Source organism: Octopus sinensis, linkage group LG19 (assembly GCF_006345805.1).
Source record: "Octopus sinensis linkage group LG19, ASM634580v1, whole genome shotgun sequence".
Taxonomy (NCBI): Eukaryota; Metazoa; Mollusca; class Cephalopoda; order Octopoda; family Octopodidae; genus Octopus; species Octopus sinensis.
In genome coordinates this window covers 16,291,727-16,315,029 of record NC_043015.1, presented here as the reverse complement: position 1 = coordinate 16,315,029, position 23,303 = coordinate 16,291,727, and the positions used below count along the sequence as shown (strand labels likewise).

General features: G+C 35.8%; 1 protein-coding gene across 3 annotated transcripts in view; it reads left to right on the top strand.

The window, feature by feature from the left end:
- LOC115221988 (cohesin subunit SA-1) overlaps window positions 1-23,303 on the top strand; it is a 127,415-nt gene that overhangs the window by 82,802 nt on the left and 21,310 nt on the right. For all 3 annotated transcript variants that reach the window (XM_029792094.2, XM_029792092.2, XM_029792093.2), the window contains exons 18-25: window positions 3,466-3,609; window positions 3,995-4,065; window positions 7,363-7,450; window positions 11,613-11,693; window positions 13,627-13,719; window positions 18,900-19,053; window positions 21,673-21,806; window positions 22,670-22,771. In XM_029792094.2, the coding sequence (XP_029647954.1) occupies window positions 3,466-3,609; window positions 3,995-4,065; window positions 7,363-7,450; window positions 11,613-11,693; window positions 13,627-13,719; window positions 18,900-19,053; window positions 21,673-21,806; window positions 22,670-22,771 (867 nt within the window). The remainder of the gene's footprint in view (window positions 1-3,465; window positions 3,610-3,994; window positions 4,066-7,362; window positions 7,451-11,612; window positions 11,694-13,626; window positions 13,720-18,899; window positions 19,054-21,672; window positions 21,807-22,669; window positions 22,772-23,303) is intronic.

Below are 23,303 nucleotides of genomic sequence, written 5' to 3'. Positions count from 1 at the left end.
ATATGGTACTATGTGCCTCAGTGAAGTGTACAAAGTATGACTTCAGACCCACTTAAGGGCTAGAGGAGAATCACTATAACAGCTTGCCCAGGAACTTTTGGCTCTTGTGGTGAAAGAGCAGTTATTTGACTCTTTGGGCAGTGCAGTTCAAGTGAAATGAGCACAACTGAACACTATGCAAGAGGCATTGGCTAGAGCTCTGGAATTTGAGTTGTATGTAAGGTCTAGCACAGGAAGATTCCAGCTGGACTACTGTTCGAGATTCAAAGCAAGGAAAAGGCAAGTATGTAAAGCAGGAGAATTTAATGAAAGTTGTTGGTACTGTGAGAAGGTCAGACATAAAAGAGAAAGCTGTTTGAAGAAGAAAGAACAAGAGACAGGACACAAGATGCAAGATTATTACATCCTGAAGAGAGAGCGACGGTAGGATGATGGTAAAAAGTTCACACTTAGGAGAAAGTGTGAGACATGTGGTGGAAAGGAACATCTTGGTTTTAACTGCCCTACACTAAAGAAGGATAGTAAGAAGGTAACGAAAGACAAAGAGTCGGAAAACTAGAAGGGGCTGGTGTCAAGGGGCATCTGTCAACTAAATATTCCAAAGAAGCCCCAACCCCTAGAAGATGTAAAAGGTCTGTAATTGACAACATACAAGTGCATGGTAGAATTGATGGCCAGAAGTGTCATCTTGTGATTAATTCAGCCTCAGTTCAGTTTTTTGTGGGGACCCAAGATGTTACAGCATCAAAACTTACTAGAGTCATCAGGACAGTTGTGTGGTGTTACCAGGCACTCTACTGAACTGAGAGGACCAGTTGATGTCCTGATTGAAGTTGCAGGACAAAAGGTCAAACTTCCAGTCTGTGTGGTGGGGATGGAGTATTCTTGTCTCTTAGGTCTGGACTACTTAGCGTCTATGGAATGTCAACTGTACTTCTGCTCCATGAATCTTTGGGTGAAAGCAAAAATCTGTCCCTGTCAAGGTGGTAAAGCAGACTATTACTGATGATGAAGGCAAGCTGGCAGAAACGTTTGCGTGCCGGGCGAAATGCTTAACGGTGTTTCATCTGTCGTTACGTTCTGAGTTCAAATTCCACCGAGGTCGACTTTGCCTTTCATCCTTTCGGGGTCGATAAATAAAGTACCAGTTTCACACTGGGGTCGATGTAATCGACTCAATCCATTTGTCTGTCCTTGTTTGTCCCCTCTATGTTTAGCCCCTTGTGGGTAGTAAAGAAATATATTACTGATGATGAAGTGAAAGTGTTAGGGACAACAGTGATCCCACCGAAATTGAGACTACTGCTCTAGTGTAGTGTGAAGCACCATATTGACACAGGAGATCATCACCCAATTGAACAACTGGCTCCAAAGATGGTGCCAGCGCAGCCTAAAGAAATGCTTTGAAAGAGAAGTCAATACAGAAAGATGTCTGTGAAATAAGAGAAATGTTAAGTCAGAATTGCAAAATGTTTGTTAAAACTTTGTAGAGGAGACCAAATCCTTCCACGAAGTCAAAGAAAAGGATACACAGTGAACAGCCAACTGTCAAAAGGTAAATTTCAACTGATCTGGAAAATTAACGAACTAAAGGCAAATATGTTGGGGGGAAAAAAATGACCTGAGAAATTAATGAACTTTGAACACATTATTGATTAATGAAATTTGAACACAGCTTTCTGGTTTTGCAAATGAATACAGAAAAGATAATTATTTGTGGTCACATGACTGTTTAAAGCATAGTTGGTATGATTTTGGTGTGCCTTTTACTGTATGAGCGAACTATAAATACTACCATTGAGCACGTGGCAAGTTTAGTTGTGCAGCTTTAACTAGCCACAAAAATTGTTAAGTAAACTTAAAATATCTCAGCTATTTGTGTCCAAATGAAAGATCTCTACCAAACGTATCTTTTTTTTGCTAACCCCATAATATTTTAAAGAGAAAAAAAGTTATGCAGCTTTCAGTAATTAACAGTTGTAAATGTCTTGCAATTACAAAGATACTCAAATGATAGCTTGTCAATACAAGGCAAACAGAAAATCCAATCTATAATTGTTTTGTTTTTTAGTCTACCTTCTCTCCTAACCCATTTGATTCCTCATTGCTCATAGTTAGTGCTTTATATTTTTTTTCATCATTGCTCTCTTTTTAAAAAATTTTATTTCTGATAAATATTAATTAAAAAGTTAATTCTAAATAGGCAGATTTCATAGTACTCATTGTAAAAAAAAAAAGTGCTATTCAATTTAGAATTTCTAACAAAAATGAATAGGTATCAATTATTGATCAGTAAGATAATTAATAATATGAAAAAGCTAAATTTATTATTAGAATAAAAATTAATTTTCCTACATTGCTTGTAAAAAAAAGTGGACTAGAATGAAAAACGCAAGCAAGGGATCAAGATATTCCTAAGTATTTAATAAAACTGGAAAAATACGGGACAAGCAGTAAACCTAAAATAAAAGAAAAGAGCTTAAAAATATTGCAGCTAAAATAAAATTTCAATGCATTGCCAATTAAATAAAATATTCAAATAAACCAAGCCATTTAATACTGATCAACCATCTTTTGCTCAAATTATTTCACTTTTGCTAAGCTTGACTGTAAATAAATTTTGAATTATTTTAATATATGAAAATAAAGTGATTACTGCCATAATATTTTGTTACGTTAATAGTTAAAATTTTTTACATATGTAAAGAAAGTAGGTAAGTAAATTAAATGTTAGACTATAGTACAATTTAAGACTATTTAAGTAATCAAATGTTTTCTTTGTTCTATTTTTGACAAAATTACTTTACTTTTAAAACTTTGATTTTTAGTTAGTTAACTGTTTGCCAGTTCATTTTACTGTTAGGTAAATCTAAGTTTCCTCAAATAAATGTAGATGTCATAGAGGTAATCACAATGAAAGAAATAAATATCATCTTTATAACATTGTATTAATAATAAATAAACAAAAATGAATCTCTATTTCAAAAATCTTAAAACAATATTTGATACATGGGGATTTATGATAAAGCATCAGATTATTTTTATTGAATTTTATATTTAGTAACAGTATTTTTAGCTCTTTTCTTTTAGGCTTACTTCTTGGATGAAAGATGGTTGATCAGTATTGAATGGCTTGGCTTATTTGAATATTTTATTTAATTGGCAAGCCGTATTCTAGCTGTAATATTTTAAGCTCTTTTCTTTTATTTTAGGCTTACTTCTTGTCCTGTATTTTTCCAGGTTTATTAAATACTTAAGAATATTGTTATCCCTTGCTCACATTTTTCATTCTAGTATTATTGTTGATATTTTGTTATTGCATTCAGATGCATGAAAGGGAAAATAAACATTTTTGCAATTCGAACATACTACCTACTAAAATAAAGCTAAATACTAAAAGGTCCTGAATTTACTTTCTCTACCTATTCCATTATCTAAATTCTGTCTTTCTCACTTAATTTTCAGGTCCTAGAAGCAGCATCTAAATGCTATGAGTGTTTGTGTAGTGAAGAATATGCTATTGGAGGAAAATGTGATGTAGCTAAAAAAACTTTGGTTGATAATCTTGTTTCTAAATTTAAAGAATCTATGCAAGATTTTTTTGCTGAAGTAAGTAAGATATCGAACATCTCGTTAATTTTTGTTTTCTCAAGAAATATTTACAATTATTGCTGCTTCCAGTCATTGTAACTCTCATTCATGTATTTACATAGCATTTAACTTGATTGGAAAGCTTTAATATTATTAATGAAAAATTAAATGTTTTTATAAATAATGATAATAATAATCCTCTCTACCTAAGGCACAAGGCCTGAAATTTTTGGGGAAAGATAAAAGGCAAAGTCAACCTTGGTTGAATTTGAACTCAGAATGTGAAGCTGGAAGAAATGTAGTGAAGCATTTTGTCTGGTATGCTAACAGTTCTGTTAGTTTGCCATCTTAATAATAATAATGATAATAATAATTAAAAAGAATATTTTTTTTGTATTTTCAGGGTGAACAACCTGATGAAGACGAAACTTTTGCTTTGCTTGCTAGTTTGAAGCGAATATATGCTTTTTATTGGTAATTTAAACTATAAATTGTTTTGCTTTACAACTTAAATTTAGTTCTCTTTTAGGAAAAGCAATAAATTACCAGTCCTCCATCATGTATTTAGAGAAAGTGATTCAATATTTTCTGACAATTTCTGAGACCTTGTCACCAATCTGCTACAGAACAATTTCTGATTTTAAATTAATGAGCTCACTATATTCTCTCTATCACAATAGGCCCATATTTTTCTATTTTTTTCCCCAATAGGTTTCTTAACAAAGGATATTTTGGCTACAACATGCCATAAATTCATATTTAACAAAATAACATAGTATTTTCTTCTTTTTGTCTGTTAGTCACACAATGTGTCACATGCTCTACCCATTTAGTAAGGTAATACAGTATGTCGTATGTTCAGTGTACCTAGTTCACTTGGGGCTATATTTTACTCTCTGTGATAGCAGCATCTGTCTCACATCTTTCTCTCTCTCATTACACTTTTCTTCTTCCTCTTTATAGTTGGGTACAGACACATAAATTCGATTTTTGATGAAAAAAAGGCAGCATTTTCCCACTTGTCTTGCAAATCTCATTTCTAATTCTCACTCTGCCAGCAATACTTTTTAAGTTTGCTAAATATAATCTGACAATGTTAATTACCAAGATAGATGCTGTAAATATTCTAGATTAAGAAAATTTTCATTATCAAGCATTTAGCAGCAGAATACAATTACAAAAAAAAACTTATTATTTTACTTCTATACTGATTAGTTTATTTCTGAGCATCTACTTACTGGTTAATATGATGGAACTAAGCAGATAAACCAAGTCACAGTTGATTTAGCTCATGACAATTGCAATCTTCTGTTTGCAAACAATGTGCTGGTTACCAAGTCTGTGTTAGAACTAAAATCTGTAAAATTATCTGCATGGGTGATGATTTTAACTTACTTGTTTTCAGGAGTTGTTGTTTTGATGACATAAAAATTGAAGAATTATGCAGATTATGCAGCTTTCACAGAGAACTCCTATTCTTATGGTTCTGCTTTCAGATTACTGACTCTCTGAACCTCGCCTTTTTCTTGGCTTCACTTCAAATACACTGCTAACCTTCTTTGGAACAGTGGTATCTTAGAGCTTTTACAAAATACATTGGTTGACCATATCAAAGATCTTTGTTAATGCCTTTCATATGACTGACCACATCAACTCTGCTTTATCTGTTCTGACCCCTACTTACCTTCAGATCAACATGTCAGATGAGTTGAATAGGGCTTGGAAGTGGTATCAAAACTGGCAGATATACGATTAGTCAGATGGAATTTGCAGATGACATGGCCCTACTCAAATCATCTGACATGTTGATCTGATGGTGAGTAGGGATCGGAATAGATAAATCAGTTGCTGTGGTCAGTCATAAGAAAGACATTAACCAAGATCTTTGATATGGTCAAACGATGTGACAGTGTACACTCTTGGCAGAGTCCAACACCCACATTGAATAGGTTCAACTTATTACTATTTATCCAAACACAAATCCTAGAGCATTTGTATAGGTACTTAAAGGCAACAGGAAGCTGTCCATTGATCGTGTACTTCTGCAGAATCTTTCACAAGATCCATGGGAAGCACCCGCATGCCTTTTTAAGGTCAACAAAACAAGCATACACCTCTTGATCATACTCCCATGACTTCTCAAAAACCTGCTGTGGTGTGAATATATGGTCGGCTGTGCTTTGTCCAGGGCAAATAGCACAGCTCAGCAGTTAACTTGGACTCAATAATATCCCTACATCTCTTTGTCAGACATCCAGCTTAGACTTTACTGGGAGGCTTAATGAGATCCCTCTATAATTAGAGAAATCTCTCGTTTTGAAAATTGGGATTATCATTCCTGATTGCCACTGCTACTCTTAACTGAGCGATCACTGCTCTGAATCTATGGCCATGTAGTAAGAATGTCTTGGGAAAGAATCGTGGGACGGGTTTTATGAGTAAAACCAACCAGTAGGAGACCCAAGGGTGGGCAACATCCATGAGCTTGGGTGGTCTCGCTTGGGGATCCAGCTGGATCAATTAGAGACAGTGACTTCTAACAGGACCAGATAGAAGGCATGCTTGAGGATTCTTTCTCCATGACCTTCCTAGGAATTAGCTGGCAAAGATAATGAGATGAGATATAAATGATGGAAATTCTGATTCATTGAAACACAATTCAGGTTCAGAATTACAGTTCAGATCTCCTCTTTTGCAGTAAACCATCACATTTTATAACAGTTTCTGTGTAGCACTTCTGTCTTTACATAAGTTTAACAATGATACAACTAATTTCTCATGCTCTTTTAAATATTTATCTTTCATAAGAAATGGATTTCTTTTCTCCAAATTTTCTATGGAGCATATAATTAGGTATTAAAAAGAATCAAAATTACAATTTAAGAAATATCTATACTGTTTTACATATATACATACTTATGTCATCTTCCTCATGTGTATATATATATATATATATATATATAAATAAATGCGCCCTTTTAAAGCCTAGTCAGGCTCATGGGCCCCGTTTCCGGGTTTCTATGGTGTATGTGTTCCCCAACTGGATGGGATGCCAGTCCACACACACACACACATATATATACATATGAAATCAAATCAAGTAAATGATATTTTGAATGCATTTCAGATAGTTGTGCAGTAGATAAGAGAATAGTTTCATCTCGTAACGCAATTATCTGAAACATACATGTTAAATGCATTCAAAATATTATTACTTGGTTTGACTTCAGTTTTTTACATTATATGACTCTATATCCTGTATAAGCTAACCAGTCCTCATATACCCATTCACAAGGATGCTATAACAAAGATTTGGAGTGGTTTGTTCTATTCGAGTTGGAAATTCCAGTAATGTTCATTGCTTCTAAACATAACATGAATTTTATATTTATATATATTGCATAGGCATTGTGAGACCTGGTGATAAACTCAATATACATATGCTTCAGAATGAAATGTTAGTTGAGTACAGAGCAGAAATAAGAAAATAAGATGACAAAGCTATAAAAGATTATCTTATGAACTTCAGTAGCTTACAGCTTTTTCTGTTATAAGATGCAGTGGACTCAGTTGAATGCCTAAGTAACACCTTGTAGCTTCATTGGAGCTTTACTCACTTCTGAGTCCACTGCATCTTATAGCAGAAACAACTGTAAGCTAATGAAGTTCATAAAATAATCATTTATTCCTTTGTCATCTCATTCTCTTATATATGTGTGTATTCCTGTTAATTTATTTTTATTCTAAAAGTTGGATTTTTCTTCTCCACAGTTGCCATGATCTGAATACCTGGGAACTTTGGGATGATGTTTTTCATATTGTCAAAACAGCGAATGAAAATAATGCTATTCCTGAAGAGGTAGAATTTATATTTCAATGATTTTCCTTTATTATTTCTGAGATGGCTCAGAAATGTATCACAGAATGTAATTGTATTCTTAGCATTCTCTTCAGTTTTCATCCCTTTTGCATGGATAAAATATGTACCAGTAATATACTGGATTTAAATTCATATGTGTATATACTCTTACAAAGATTAATCCTTTGTCTATGTAAGAAACCAACATTTCTAAAATATTTTTATGCTGATTCACTTGATTAGTTTCTCTTCATAGGTTCCATTCTTACAGCTGTAATGAAAGAGTATCAGTAAGCAAACTTTGTGGTGGTTTTTTTAATCAGGTGGTAGGAAATTTTGAATCATATATAAGTTTTAGGAAGTGAATTTTTATTTCACTTTAGGGGAAGTTTCATTGATTTATGTAAAAAGGAAATTACTGCAAATTATAACGTAATGGTTATAGCATTAACAGTTGCAGTTGTTAACATATTTTTCATTGAATTGTCATAGTTATATAACAATGTTTTATACATTCACAAACTCATGGTAGGTCATCTTCATTTTATGTATGTCTTGCCACTCAGCCCAGTCCTTCTTCATCAGGCACATAAAGCAACCAAAATAATTGGTCATTTACACACACACATTATATAGGGAATCATATCAGATAGCCAGGAGGCAGGTATATTTAGACGGGGAAGTAACAGAAAAGATGTTTGCCAATGTTCTGTGACATGAGAACCAGAGACTTGAAGTGTTTTGGATTGCAAGACAATATGTGAGAGAAAATTGTGATGTCATAAGAGAGAAATGTGTCTGCATGGATGATTGTTCACTTGCATTTAATGATTCTGCAAAGAAAGAGGCTTGGAAACACCATTATGAAAGGCTGCTAAATGTAGAGAATGAATGGAAGAAAGAGAGTCTGCCAAATGCTGGTCCAACTGAGTGACCAGCTATCTGAATTGACAGTAGCTTGGTAGATAAAGCAATTAAGGATATGAAGACAGGAAAAGCCCTTGGCCCATCAGGAATCACTGCTGAGGTGTAGGTTATGGTCTAGACACCTGTATAGTTAACTAGATGGTACACGAAGGAGTCATACCCAATGACTGGTGTAGCAGCACCATAGTCAACTGCTACAAAGGCAAAGGTGATACTTTAGATAGAAAGAAATACAGAGATATCAAATTGTTGGATCAGGTAATGAAAGTCACGGAGAGGGTCAGAGAGAGAGTTAGTCTAGATGAGATGCAGTTTGGTCTTGTGCTAAGGAGAAGTACCACTGATGCTATATTTCTGGTAAGGCTGCAAGAGAAATACATAGCCAAAGATAAACCTCTGTACTTGGCTTTTGTTGACATGGAGAAAGCTTCAGACAGGCTCCGCCGATCCCATATCTGGCAGTCAATGTGGGCAGAAACTAGGGATAGGCAAGTGGTTGGTAAGAGCTGTACAAACCATGTACAAGGATGTTGTCAGTAAGGTGAGGGTAGGTAACTGGTATAGCGAAGAATTCAGGGTACAAGTCCTCTGCTCCTTCTTGTTCATCATAGTCCTCCAGGCAATAACAGAGAAATTTAAGACAGGCTGCCCTTGGGAGCTCCTCTATGCTGATGACTTTGTTCTTATAGCTGTATCACTCCCAGAACTAGAGAAGAAGTTTCAGGTGTGGATGCAAAGTCTAGAATCGAAAAAGTCTTAGTAAGTAGGAAAGCAGACAAATCAAAAGTCCCCTCAGGTAGATAGCCCTGCTTGATCTGTAGAAAAGGCATAGGTAGAAACTCCATAAGATGTACCTAGTCTAAGCTGTGGACATGAGGTGTAGCAATATTGGAGGAAGGTTAACAGGGAAACTAGTTTTTGTGTGCGGAAGGTGCACAGGTAAAATCAACACTAAAAATGTACAGAAAATAGACTCCATCAAATGCCAGGGGGAAAGACTAGTTGTAGTTGATAGCTTCTGTTACCTAGGTGACCAAGTCAGTAGCAGAGGTGGTTGCTCTGAGGGCATAGCTGAGAGATTAAGAATAGCCTGGGCAAAGTTCAGAGAGCTCTTACCTCTGTTGGTAACAAAGGGCCTCTTGCTCAGAGTGTATGATGCTGTGTGCGAAAAGCCATGTTATACAATAGTGAGGCATGGGCTGTGACTGCCAAGGACATGTGTAGGCTTGAAAGAAATGAAGCTAGTATGCTTCACTGGATGCGCAATGTCAGTTTGTATGCACAATAGAGTGTAAACGTCTTGAGTGAAAAGTTGGGCATAAGAGGCATCAGATGTGGTGTGCAAGAGAGACGACTACGTTGGTATGGCCATATGATGCATATGGATTTGGACAGCTATGTAATAAGTGCTGATATCTATCAGTGGAAGGAAGCTGTGGAAGAGGGAAACCCAGGAAGACATGGGATGAGGTGGTGAAGCATGTTCTTCAAACATTGAGCCTCATTCAGGTAATGACTAGTGACTGAGACCTTTGGTGATATGCTATGCTTGAGAAAGCCTGTCAAGCCAAGTGAAATCATAGTTGTAGGTGTCATGTAATTGGCACCCATACCAATGGCACATAAAAAGCACTTTTCGAGTGCTGGGCCTTACAGAGGCAATGGCAAGTAACCGAGACGTTTGGCAATGTGCTGTGCTTGAGAAGGAAGATCCATTAAGCCAAGTGAGATCATAGTCATGGCAGATACTGGTGTCACGTAACTGGCACCTAAAAGCACCCAATATACTCTTGGAGTGGTTGGTGTTAGGAAGGGCATCCAGCCATAGAAACCATCCCAAGGCAGACAGGAGTCTGGTGCAGCACCTTAGCTTACCAGCCCCGGTCAAACTGTCCAATCCATGCCAGCTTGGACAAATGGACGCTTAATGATCATGATCATGATTTATGAATAGTTATTTAACAATGTTTTATACATTCACAAACTCATGGTAAGTCATCATCATTTTATGTATGGTTTTTACCATGGTTTAGGCAGTGTCTTGCCACTCAGCCCAGTCTTTCTTCATCAGGCACATAAATCAACCAAAATAATTGGTCATTTACACAACCCATGCTAGCATGGAAAGCGGATGCTAAACGATGATGATGATACACACACAGATATACACATATATGCGCACACACACACACATCTATCTACAAATAGATATACACATGTTCATATATATATATAACATGATATTCAAGAAAAATCAATTGAGAATTTTAGAAACTGAACATTGTTCATTTACCCTTTAACCCTCAATCCAAATTTTACAATTTACCTCCCTACCCCACTTAATTCCAGTTCCCCATACATTCCTGCAAACCACCCACCTACTTCTACTCACCTTGTGCCTTGTTGGACCATATAGATACCTCATCGCCATTATCTATCTCTTTGCAGCTCCTACAGATCATTTCTCTTTTCTCCTTCAGTAACCTGCTCTGACCACCCATCCTTCTTCTCTCATGTTTTAATGTTTGAACTCTCCTGTCTCTTTGTATGAAGCTGACCCCCCCCCACCTTCCCAGGTGTTTGTTGACCTGTGAGCTGCTTGGTGACCTCAATAGTGCAGATGGCATGAACAAAGCTCCCAGTACCTGCTGTAAAGTGGTTGGCATTGATAAGTGCATCCAGATGTAGAAACCATACAAATTCAGATATTGGAACATGATGGATTCTTTGGAATCTGTCAAACTGCCCAGCCAATGCACATTAAATAATGATGATGGTGATTGCCACCATCTGAGGAAAAAAAATTGCTGTAATTAATCCAAGAAAGATTACAATGATGTTGAAGAACTGGCTACTGATATGTTAAGATCGAATGGGTTGGGAGAGTTATGGGGTTTCGTTTCTGTAATATTCTGATGTGTTTCCTATGTATTTAGCTATTGGAGGTAGGCTTGTTACTATAAAAGTTAAAGTAGTCCTACATTGTACTTTATGTATATTCAGTTTGTCTTTGAATTTCAATATTTTGGTTTTATTGTTTGAGTAATCAATAGGTGCAGTTTATTATGTAGAGAGCATTTCTTTGTGTAATTTGTAAAATACAAATGTTTGTGACTAAGTTAATAGGAGCCCAAGTTGAGGTCATAATATTTATCTTTGTTATATTTTGTAGTAGTTTGTGCATATAAATGCTTTTTCTTTGAGTATATTTAAATGAAACTATTTACCACTGTAGGTTATATGTAAGGCAATTTCAACCTGCTCAATGGCAATTATGTGGTGGTTACAGAAACTTGATGAAAACAACCCTGATAAGGTATGTTAAACTCTGTAGTAAATACCGTTTGAGAAAGCTTTGTTGTATGAATTCTGAATGGGACACTGTGTATGTCCTTCAATAAAACATGTTTTCAGTATACTTGATTAAAATGTTAAGAAACACCAAAGACAGTCAGCATTGGGATTTTTGTTTCAAAAATAGGTTTTATTGGTTTCCTTTGTTGTTTGAATGCAAAAACAAAGAACCTATTTTGTATTATTCATAACCCTCTTGTCTAGGTCTTTGCAAATAAAAGTGTGTGTGTTGTGCATCAGTGTCATGGTTGCAAACTGGAAAGAGCCAGTTCCTAAACTAAAAAAGAATGTATAAAGTTTTCAAATGTAATCAGTTATCAATACAAATGGTATTGTAAAGAAATTAATAAATACTTAAAACAGGTGATTTGATTCCACACAAATTGTATAATCTTGTTTAAATTGATAACACTGTTACACAATTTTTCGCATTGGTAGGAACTATTATTTCCTATTTGCTTAAAAATAGAAAGTATGAAAAATGGCTAATATTTTCTTCAAACTTTGCTTTTGTTACAATATGTATTCAAACCCCAAAGAATCCCTCTCAACATGATGCTCCTCCACTACTTATGATCAGAGATGCATATATTATCATGATATTTTTGCTTCAGCAACTCAGCACTGATTCTGTCTGAAATGTTATGGAAAATAAGTCAGTTTCAAAGCATTGATGTTCAGGTACCAAAAGCAAAGTTTGAAGGGAAGCGTAGTCATTCTCTTTGATTTCTAGATAGAAGCAAATAGGAAATAACTCTGACCAAAGACATAAAAAATATAAAATCTTGTTCAAATTGATTGCTAATATGCTAGGTGCAACAATGTAGATATGAAAGCAACCAATAATTCTCTCACCTGGTGTATGACAACTCAAACATACCATATGTTCAGTTCAAAAGTTATGTCTGATGAAAAAATTAGGTCTCTGGAACAACGTTTGATCATAACATCACTGCTCAGAAACCATCAAATCTCAATAATTTGTTCAATGTGATCAAAAAATCCTGGGAACAAATTAACTTTTCTTGTTAGCTCTACCTAATTGACTATCATACCTTACTGATGTTGCAATCATCATCATCATCATTGAGAATAAATGATATAACAACTGAATAATGATTTGTGAATGTACTTAGCTCACTAGGAAACTGTTTGTGTTAATGTTTTAACTTCTTATGGAAGTTAGAACACATAGAAGTAAAGACGAAGATATTTCAACATAAAGTATTTAATGAAGAACTAGATAATGCTGATTGACTTGGTTCATTATGTCATAATCCATAAAAATTATACAAAACATAAAACTCTAGGTACCTACATGACTGTGTAGTTTAGACGTTTGCTTCCCAATCATGTGGTTTTGTGTTTAATCCCACTATGTAGCATCTTGGGCCAGTGCCATTTAATATAGCTCCAGGGTGGCCAAAACATTATAAATAGATTTGCTAGATGGGAACTGAAAGAAGCCTGTTATATGTGTCTGTCTTTGTCTTGATATCACGTGGTAGTTACAGATGTTAGAGTGTCTGTCATGCCAGCATTTGTTGTTAATTTCCAGTCTTCTATGGAAACATGTCTGGCCATAGGGAATTATTTGCTTGGAAACAGGTGAAGGTTGGTGATAGGAAGGGTATTTGGTCATAGAAAATCTGCCTGACCTATGTAAGCATAGAAACTTAAAATGATGATGAAAAAGCTGATGTCCAATGATTTTTAAAGGGTATCAGCCCTGTACTACGTTATTTTGTCTGTGTATTTATTTTCTCTGTGTACCTCTACAAATTCTTCAGTGCAATAAAGAACGGTCTTTTGTTTTTATCTTCTTTTGACATTGAAGTAGCTGCAACTATTATGTTGTTAAGAAATAGTTTTTTTTTTTGTCTTTTTTTCTCCAGGAAAATATCCGAGTGTTGAAGCGCCGTTTAATAGATCTGATGAGATATTGTAATGAACTAATCTTCCATTCTCAGGACAAAGTTAGTGAAGAGGTAAATAATATAACATTCACAATTAATAGTTGTTATAAATAAACGATTAGTGTTATGAATTATAATATCCTATCATTAATTTCTTTTCACAATAGTAAATAATAGATAAAAATATAGATATCTTATTTTGTATTGAGTACATCAAGCCTTCAGGTGCTGGCCCAGAAGTGTAAAATCCAAGCCCTAACAGCAGACCTTAACTGAAAAATTCTAATTGGTGATGCTTTTGTGGCTGAGCTTTAATCACCATCAATCAGACAAAGACTTCTCGAGTCATCAGATGACAGCTTAGAAACACTCTATAAGCTTGCTCAGACCATGGAGGTGGCCATTGAAGACACTTGCAACCTAACGCAAGGCTCAGTTAGTATTGATCAACCACTCCATCTTGCAGCCACTAAATCAGCATGTTTTTGGTGTAGTAGAGACAGCCATATAAATAAAAAAAAATCAATGCCCGGTGAGAAACTCTACTTGCAAAAGGTGTCAGAAGAAAGGCCATTGGAAGGAAGTCTGCTTCTCTCAAAAAGCTACCAAGAAACAAACAAAACTTCCCTGAAACTGCAGCAATCACAGAGCCTGAGAGGAAAACAGTGATGGAACCTTATCATCCACCATTTTAACAGTAACAAATGGTACAGGACGGCTGGTTCCCATTAAAATTAAGGACAACAATACACAAGCCCTTCTTGACATGGGTTCTGACAGGACATTTATAGAAGCAAAATTTCTTGCAGTCTGAGGATTACAATACAATCATGCCTGCCCAGAAAAAGTTAACTTGGCCAACAACACAGCACTGGAAATTAAAGGCAAATTCAGTAGCAAACTACAACTGGGAAATTACACATATAACACTAATTTCCTTGTGGCTGACCATCTTGTAGCACTGGTCATCATCAAAATCGATATCCTCAGTCAACACTCTGCAGTTACAATTGACTTCAAGGGTATACTCAAGCCTGTGTCATTCTGCATGTCCATGTCAAACCTAAAATGCATCGCATACAAGCTACTTCCTGGCATTAAGACCTCTAAGCTAAAACCAATTACACCAACTTCAAGATGCAGTCCTAGAGGCACAGAGTTTATTAAGCATGAAATAGGTTATTTTCAGGGGACATAATTCAAGAAAGCTTTAGTCCCTGGTGAGCTCACTGCTTCGTGACATCTAATGGAAGGAAGGAAAAACTGGTGATCGACTACGCGAACACTATAAATATCTACACACAACTAGATGCCTACCCTACCCACTGGATCAATGATCTTCTAAATGAAGTAGTGGCAAACAAGATTTTCAGCAACATAGATATGACAGCTGCATATCATCTGGTGGAACGTCTACCCAAACACTATAAACTGACAGCATTTGAAGCAGTGGGGAGACTGTACAAGTTTAAATGCCTCCCATTTGGTTGTACCAATGCCACAGCAATTTTCCAGCATGTCATGGATGAATTCATAAAAAGAAACAATCTTCAAAAACTTTTGCCTATCTACATGACATCATCATAGCTGGCAAAGATCATGAATATGACAATAACCTCAGGAGATTTATCCAGGCAGCTGAAACATCTGGCATGACCATCAATAAGAGCAAGAGCCAATTCTCTCAACAAGCAAATCAGCTTCCTTGGACATATTGGAAATTTAACAATAAAACCTGGCCCTAAAAGGTTTTGAGTTCTGCTAGATATGCCAGAACATTGAGAGAACCAAATCGAATAAAAGGCATTTTTGCATATTATGCAAAGTGGATACCTAAGTGCTCCAGACTCACCATTCCACTTACAAGAGCCAGAAGGAATAGCAACAAAGCAGGACTGTCAGAAGAAACAAAAACAGCAATCACATCCCTAAAGACTGCATTGGTAAATGCCATACTTGCTGTTCTACAACCTGGAATACCACTTACCATCGAAACAGATGCTTCTGACCTAGCCTTGGGAGGGATGCTATCACAACAGGGAAGGCCAGTGGCCTTCTATTCAAGATCCCTTTCAAAAACAGAAAAACACCAATCCATTGTTGAGACAGAAGCCTGCACAATCGTAGAATGTTGTTGCAAATGGTGCCACCTAATACATATTTCCCCATACTGCAACATCGTCACCGATCAACACTCGGTGGCGATGATCTTCAATAAACAAGGGACATAAAAAATGAAAGATTCATACGCTGGCGTTTGGACCTCTCAGACATAAATTACACAATCTCCTATAGGAACTCAAAACAAAGCAGCTGATGCACTGCCAAAATGTGCAGCAATAAGAGACACAACAGCACTAATAACCCTTCACAAACAACTGTGCCACCTTCACTACCGTAAAGTATGAAACCTGCCGTTCTCCCTCAATGAAATCTTCGAAATGGCACTCAGTTGTTCTACATATATTAAACTCAAACCTCACTTCCTCTAATGTATCAGTTAATACAGGCATCAAGACCTTGGGAGCGCCTCTCCGCTGACTTTGTCGACCCCCTGCCATCAACCACACAATACCAAGGTATCCATTCACATACCCATGCAATGACATGAATACTGAAAGAGTAATTCCCCACCTGCTCAATCTCTTTTCGTTGCTTGGATCACCAAGTTGTATCCACTGACAGAGGAACCCAATTTGATAATAAGAAGCTCCAAGACTTCCTTCATGCTAATAGGACAATAAAAACTAGAATATCTCCCTCTTGACCTCAAGGTAATGGCCAATGTGAAAGGGTCAAGGGTACCCTTATGAAGACCATAAATCTAGCACTTAGCTCACTACAACTAGATAAAGGACAGTGGTTAGTCGTCCTTTCCATCAGCCATGAGAGGACTCCTCTGTACAGCTACCAACACATCCCCTCATGAGTGAATATTTAAATTTTCAAGATCATTGACAGTGGGAAACATTCTACCTGAATTCCTCCAGAATATCGGAAGCACAATGCTGCATCATCAACATCTCAGAAATAGGAATATCCACTTGTAGAGAACGTTAAATTGTTGGAGACAATTTCTCCCCACTTTGCACGTGTACTATTTGGAAACAGATGAATACAGTGTCGACACACAATCTCACTCTACCAGGACAATCTTTCAATCTTTCTTAAATTTGTATTGTCATTTACTTTGAAGTTTAAAATATTTTATTAGTGTGTGTCACCCTTGACTGAATTACTAGTGTAGATTACCAGTAAAAGGCTCTATAAGCTGGTTCCTTCCTAAACATTTAAGTCTCAATATTCCAGTCAATGACTGGCTCATACTACTCATCTCTGGTAAGAGTAATGTAAAATTGACAAATGTTTTACTTCTTATGTTAAGAATATCGCTGAGAGAAGAATGTACTTCACCTGGCTGACTTGTCCTTTGTAAACTACATGAAGAGGAAGCTTCCAGTGGTGTCTCTGTATCCAGTATCCAATGAGTTATGAGGTTCCCCAAAATCTCAAATCCACGCAATGTAATCTTCAGTTGTAATGGTCTTTCATAAAGTTTTCAATTTACAACTTTTGGTCTCACAGAGACAGTGACAAATGACTGAGACCTTTGGCAATGTACCATGCTTGAGGAGAAGACCTATCAAGCCAAGTGAAATTGCAATCATGGCTGATAGTGGTGTTTTGTAAGTGGCACATAAAAAGCACCCACTACACTCTTGTAGTGGTTGGCATTAGAAAGGGCATCTGCTGTAGAAACCATCCCAAATTAGATTGGAACTTGGTGGAGCTCCTCAGCTTACCAGTTTTCAGTCAAACCATCCAACCCATACCAGCATGGAAAACGGATGTTAAATGATGATGATGGTCCTGCACTCACTTCAATAGAATTAGTCACCTTTGATTAGAGAAGATCAGATCATTCATTTTATTTACTACTCCAATATGTGATAAGTATTGAACAATTTTGTTGAAATGACTTTGTTTGATTTTTATTTGTGAGTAAATGAGCATTTTACATTACAGTGACTTCAAAGGATTTTAAGAGTTACAGCATATTTTGAACTTAGGAAAATACCCTTAAATTAAAATTTATTTTCTTACACTTCTTTTTTTTTAATTTTTACATAGTCTCGGATATTTGCATAAAGCTGAAGCATATTGTTTACACAGGTTAACCCTGTCATACCATGTTTCTGCTATAGCAAGATTAGTTTAAATGTCCTCTCTGCCAGATTCTTGGTAAAGTGGTAATAAACAACACACAAATAGATGATAAAATACTAAAATCAGACAACTGATCACGTTGTAGCTTTGTAGTCAAGTGTGTTTGTTAATGATGTCCCCCATAGTTGTTGGTTATGGTGTCCCCCATAACTGTTGGTTACTTTTGTTTTTAATTGGTGAAAAAAAACATTTTGTCATGAACCCAGGACTCTGCCTTGAAATGAACAAGACCTAGACTCTTTGCACTTGAGGAAATTATTAAGGTTTACACTTACTCCAGCAATGAGGGTGATTTGACAATCGAACTGGTGAAAGTGATGAGGAAAATAGCTATTTGTGTGAGCCAATACAGTAGTTGAGAGATCGGTCTAATATTGTTATTTTCCTAAATTTTTTGTGATCATAACTCTTGAGCTGTATATACAACTATTTATTTTTTTGCTCAGGAGCCCAGGCAGAGGGTTAAGTTAGACACTGGGGCCCAGGTCTAAGAGGGTTAATGTCATTACTACTACTACTAACTACTAATGAGAAAGAAGTAAACTTCAAGGGCAGAACACACTAGTTTTATTATATAATAAACATATAATAACATTATAACTAGTTTTATTATATAATAACATATAATAACCATCTGGTCGACTAGTGATTCCTTAAGAAAATTACATAACTATATTTTCTGGTAGCCTCTTATTAAGTAAGTCTTCCTTTCTGTTAGTCTTGCTGGAAAATAGGTACCATTATAAATAGATTGATATAAAAATATTAGTATGTGTGTGCATGTGAGCAAATAACTTGTAAATTGTTACTTAAATTGCTTGTTCCTTTCGGTAATTATGTATTGCTTCTATGTTGTTGGGTTTGTCATATCATTAAGACACACAACAGCATCAGTATATGTTCTACTCAATCTGTGCAAGTGAGGATGTGACAGGAAGGAGTGAGAGTAAACATAGGAGTTTTTCTAAATGCAAAGTGGTTAGATATTAACATGAATTTCATGAATGATATTTCTTTATTTTCAGGCTTATATAACTATCTGTGACTTGCTAATCGTTTTCAGCAAGCATCTTGGAGAGAATGCTTTACTAAAAGCTCTCATCTATGAACCAGATAAGAACCTTCAGGCTCAGCTCTGTGGTTTTCTGTCAGAAAAAGTGTTTGTGGAAGATGATGATGGTTAGTATTAGGTCTACTTGACCTTTTATTTTTCTTATGTTCATAATTTAAATAGCAATAATGTACTGATGAAAATTCAGTATAATATTTTTCTCTTTTGCAAAATTAATCATCTAAACTTTCTTGTTAGTGTTGCATCGTTATGCCTTCCTTTTTAATTTTGTCTCAAGATTGTATGCTATTGAGACAGGATGAAAACTGCTGTTCTTACTCCATTCTTCTGTCTTGTGCAGTCGAAATGCACTCTCTGACACCTATTACAGTGAGTTAGTGATTTGGATACACTGATAATACATTAAACCAACAGGGAAAGTCTTTTGTACAATTATAAGTATTATACCAAAGGCAAATGAGAATATGCATTTCCTCAGCAGTCATGGCCCATGTTTCACTGCCATGTAGCATGTTTGTTTGTACACATGCGTCATACAGTCTACCTTTTACTCTGAGTGAGAGGCCCTTTTTCACCAGTAGAGGTAGGAGCTCTCTGAACTTTGCCCAGGCTATTCTTATTCTAGCAGCTACACTTTCAGAGCATCCACCCCAACTACTGACTTGGTCCCCTAGGTAATGGAAGCTATCAACTACTTGTAGTTTTTCTCCCTGGAATGTAACAGAAACTGTTCTCTGTACATTTTCAGTGTTTATAGCACCTGAGCATCTGCCACATACAAAAACTATCTCCCTAATTAGCCTTCCTTTGATATTGTTGCACCTCTTATGTGTCCGAGGAAACTAAATATTACTGCAGATTTATTGCAATTTACTATAGCACAAACAAAAGTACTGCTGAGAAGATGATATCAACAGTAATTATAATTTTTGGAGATAGTGAGAAGGGAAAATAGGAAAATATACATTCTTACTAATCTCATTTGAAGTTCAATCCAAAGATCCAAACTAGTTTCATGATGTGAAATGCCTATATTTTACTGCTGCACCAATCACCATTAATAATTATCTAATTTATATTTTGGAAAGCATTTGCTTCCCTGAAAGAAAGGCATTGAATCATTTTTTATGAATCTGGTATTTTGTACATTATTCTGTAAAGAATTTATTAAAATTTAATACATATGAGGGGGTACCTAAAAGAAACCAGAATTTTGCAATATTTTATTCACTTTGTTTTACATGTTTATACTTGTATTGCCTTCAAAGTTTTCCACTATTCAGAGCAGTGCTGGAACTCTTGCAAAGTGATGCCTTTTAATGCCTCTGTCGTTTTTTTCTTCACATCTGCAAATTCCATAGCATAAGCTTTTGTTACCAGTGATGTCCTTTGAAAAAAAGGTCCAGATCAACTTCCAATTGTTCTTTCAGTTCATGACATGCATTTAGTTTTGACTACTTTTGACCTTCTGTTAGCAAGCGAGACACAAATTTTGTTACAACTCATTCATTTGCAATTCCTCACTCAAAATTCTTTGGTAGGAGCTCCAGGACACACTAGTCATATCAACAATTGTTTGGAAATCAGAATCAAATCAACTCACAATCAAATGGAAATTCTAGTTGAGGCTGTTATCAGTACTGGTGGCATGCAATAAGCATCATTCATTCATGCGTGGGTTGCTGCCAGAGCTGCCTGACTGACTCCCATGTCAGTGGCACATAAAAAGCACCTACTACACTCTCAGAATAGTTGGCAATAGGAAGGGCATCCAGCTGTAGAAACATTGAAAGATCAGATTGGAGCCTGGTACAACCTTCTGGCTTGCCAGTCTCCAGTCAAACCGTCCAACCCATGCCAGCATGAAAAACGGACGTTAAACGATGGTGATGATGATTTTCATTCATTCAGGAGGTCGATGGTTGTCCTGAACAAGGTTGGTCTTCAAGCGACAAGTGACCATTCCTAAAGCATGGAAGCCACTTTTAAACTTGTGTTTTGCTCATGGCAGCATCCTTGTAAGCTGTTTGAAGCATGACAACTGTTTCAGCTACCATTTTCCGCAGCAGAAAACAGAATTTTACAGAAGCACACTGTTCCTTTGTTGGTGAAAAGTGGGGAAGCACTGCAAAACAAAGATGCACCATGTGGCAGTACAAGTTCACCCAACGACACTGGCCAACAGACTGATGCCTGAGGGTCGCATCAAGTGGCTTCTAGTGGGTTTGTCCCACAGAGAACGTTCCCAGTTGCTTCTGGGCACCCCCTCTTATATTGTATTCTATCCTTCAGTGGAATTCCATCACCCCTACTCCATTTCTTTTTCTTCTTTCTTTGAAGGCCACAGTTTTTGCCAATCATGTTTGATCAGGAATACAAAAACCTATATAGTTTGTCATCACAGCATATTTTAGAAAAGGCTCATTGCATGCAAGTAGATTATCTTTTTAAGTTATGCCTTGCACAATTTACCAGTAGTTAATACAGTACAAAGGCATGGGGGAGCACACTTAGATATCTTATCCAAGTGTAGATTGAAAAATTGATGACAAACATTACATAAATATTATTAACTTTTTCTTGAAGAATTTCAATATTTCACCCCCGTGACTTCCAAACTGTCACTTATTAGTATGATACTACATATTTTTACCTTGTGTAACTGAAGTAAATGATAAGTGTGTACAGTTTGTAAATAAATACTATCTTATGTGATTCTTTAACAGAGGAAATGGATGAAAATGTGAAGATTGAAGAACTCCATAAAAAACGGAATTTTCTGGCAGCTTTTTGCAAACTTGTTGTTTATAATATAACTAGTATACGCACTGCAGCTGATATGTTTAAACATTATATGAAGGTAGGTTATTAGAGAAAATTGACACCTAAAATACCAGTTTTAATTTTGCCTCAGTTACAACTGAGTATCATCAATGTATCTTCAGACCTTTTAGCAAAATTATTCTTATACCCTTGTATATGCAAAGATGCTAAAGAACTTTCCTTTGGTCTACAACAGAAGCTGCACAATTATTTAAAAATTCTGAAGAACACTTATTTCTAAATGGCCTGGCTTTCTTAATAAAATTCAAAATGTCTGCTCTAGTTTCCTATAGATTTAGAAAACTTAGTATAACCATCCTGAGTTATATATAGTATATGCATTATTACTTTTGTATCGACTGAAACAAATGCTCATCATAGTCTACCATTTAAGACATGAAACAGGATTCTCTATAAATAAATAGAGGCTGCTGATAATGTAGGCTTCTTGCATGCATTTTTTGAAATATTTACTCTCATCTATTTTGTAAGAATTCCACTTTTGTTTTCAATTAGGTATTTAATATTTATATAGTAAATAAATGAATTTCGTTTACTGAAGACTTCTATAAACTCTGTCTCTGTTAAGGTATCATATGCATGTTTCTTTTTTTAACTAAGTTTTTCCCTTTCACTTTGAATTTTAAAAAAACATTACATATATGTAAAAAGCAAAAATATATATATTTACATGAATAACAGGTGACAATTATTTTCTTTATAAATATAATAATATAATTCTACACACTTAGTATTTAACCCTCAATGAAAAGCTTGTTTATTTATTTATAGGAAATAGGAAACTATATGGCTTCTAATTTTGCCAACATGGTTTTAAAAAAAATACTCATTGAAATAAGTATAATGATAATTCTAATTTATCTGTTTATTTCTTTTTAGTTTTACAATGATTATGGGGATATTATCAAAGCTACCTTAAGTAAAGCAAGAGAAATTAATAAAGTGGCTACTGCAAAAACTTTGGCTTTCAGCCTTACACAGGTGAGACTTGATGAATAATGTTCTGAATGCTTCTCATCCCCCCCTCTCTCTCTCTCTCTCTCTCCTCTCTCTCTCTCTCTCTCTCTCTCTCTCTCTCTCTTGAGTAAGCTGTTTGCATGACAATCTCTCCATGGCTGCTTGACTTGCTAGAAATAGCAGTCAAACATCCTTCAAATCACACCCTACTCAATCTTAAAAAAGAGATTCAGAGGAGAGTGTAATCCTAGACATACAAACAAGGTAGGGTAGTCACAGTTGGAATGTCTTTGATCAGAGTTGACTTGTGGCTAAACAATAACTGCAAATCAGAATGGGAGCCCAATGGATTGAAGGTAATTAGGTCCTTGTAGAATATTGTTTGAGGTTAAATGCAGGAGTGGTTTCATATTGACTTTCTTGGTATACACTGAATAGTGTAAGGATTTCTCTATGAAGGTAAATTATACTTTCATTCAACACATTCCTGAAAATTTCTAGTGACGTCTTCAAATGTGGGCAATCTCTCTCTCTCTCTCTCATCCTTCTCAATTAA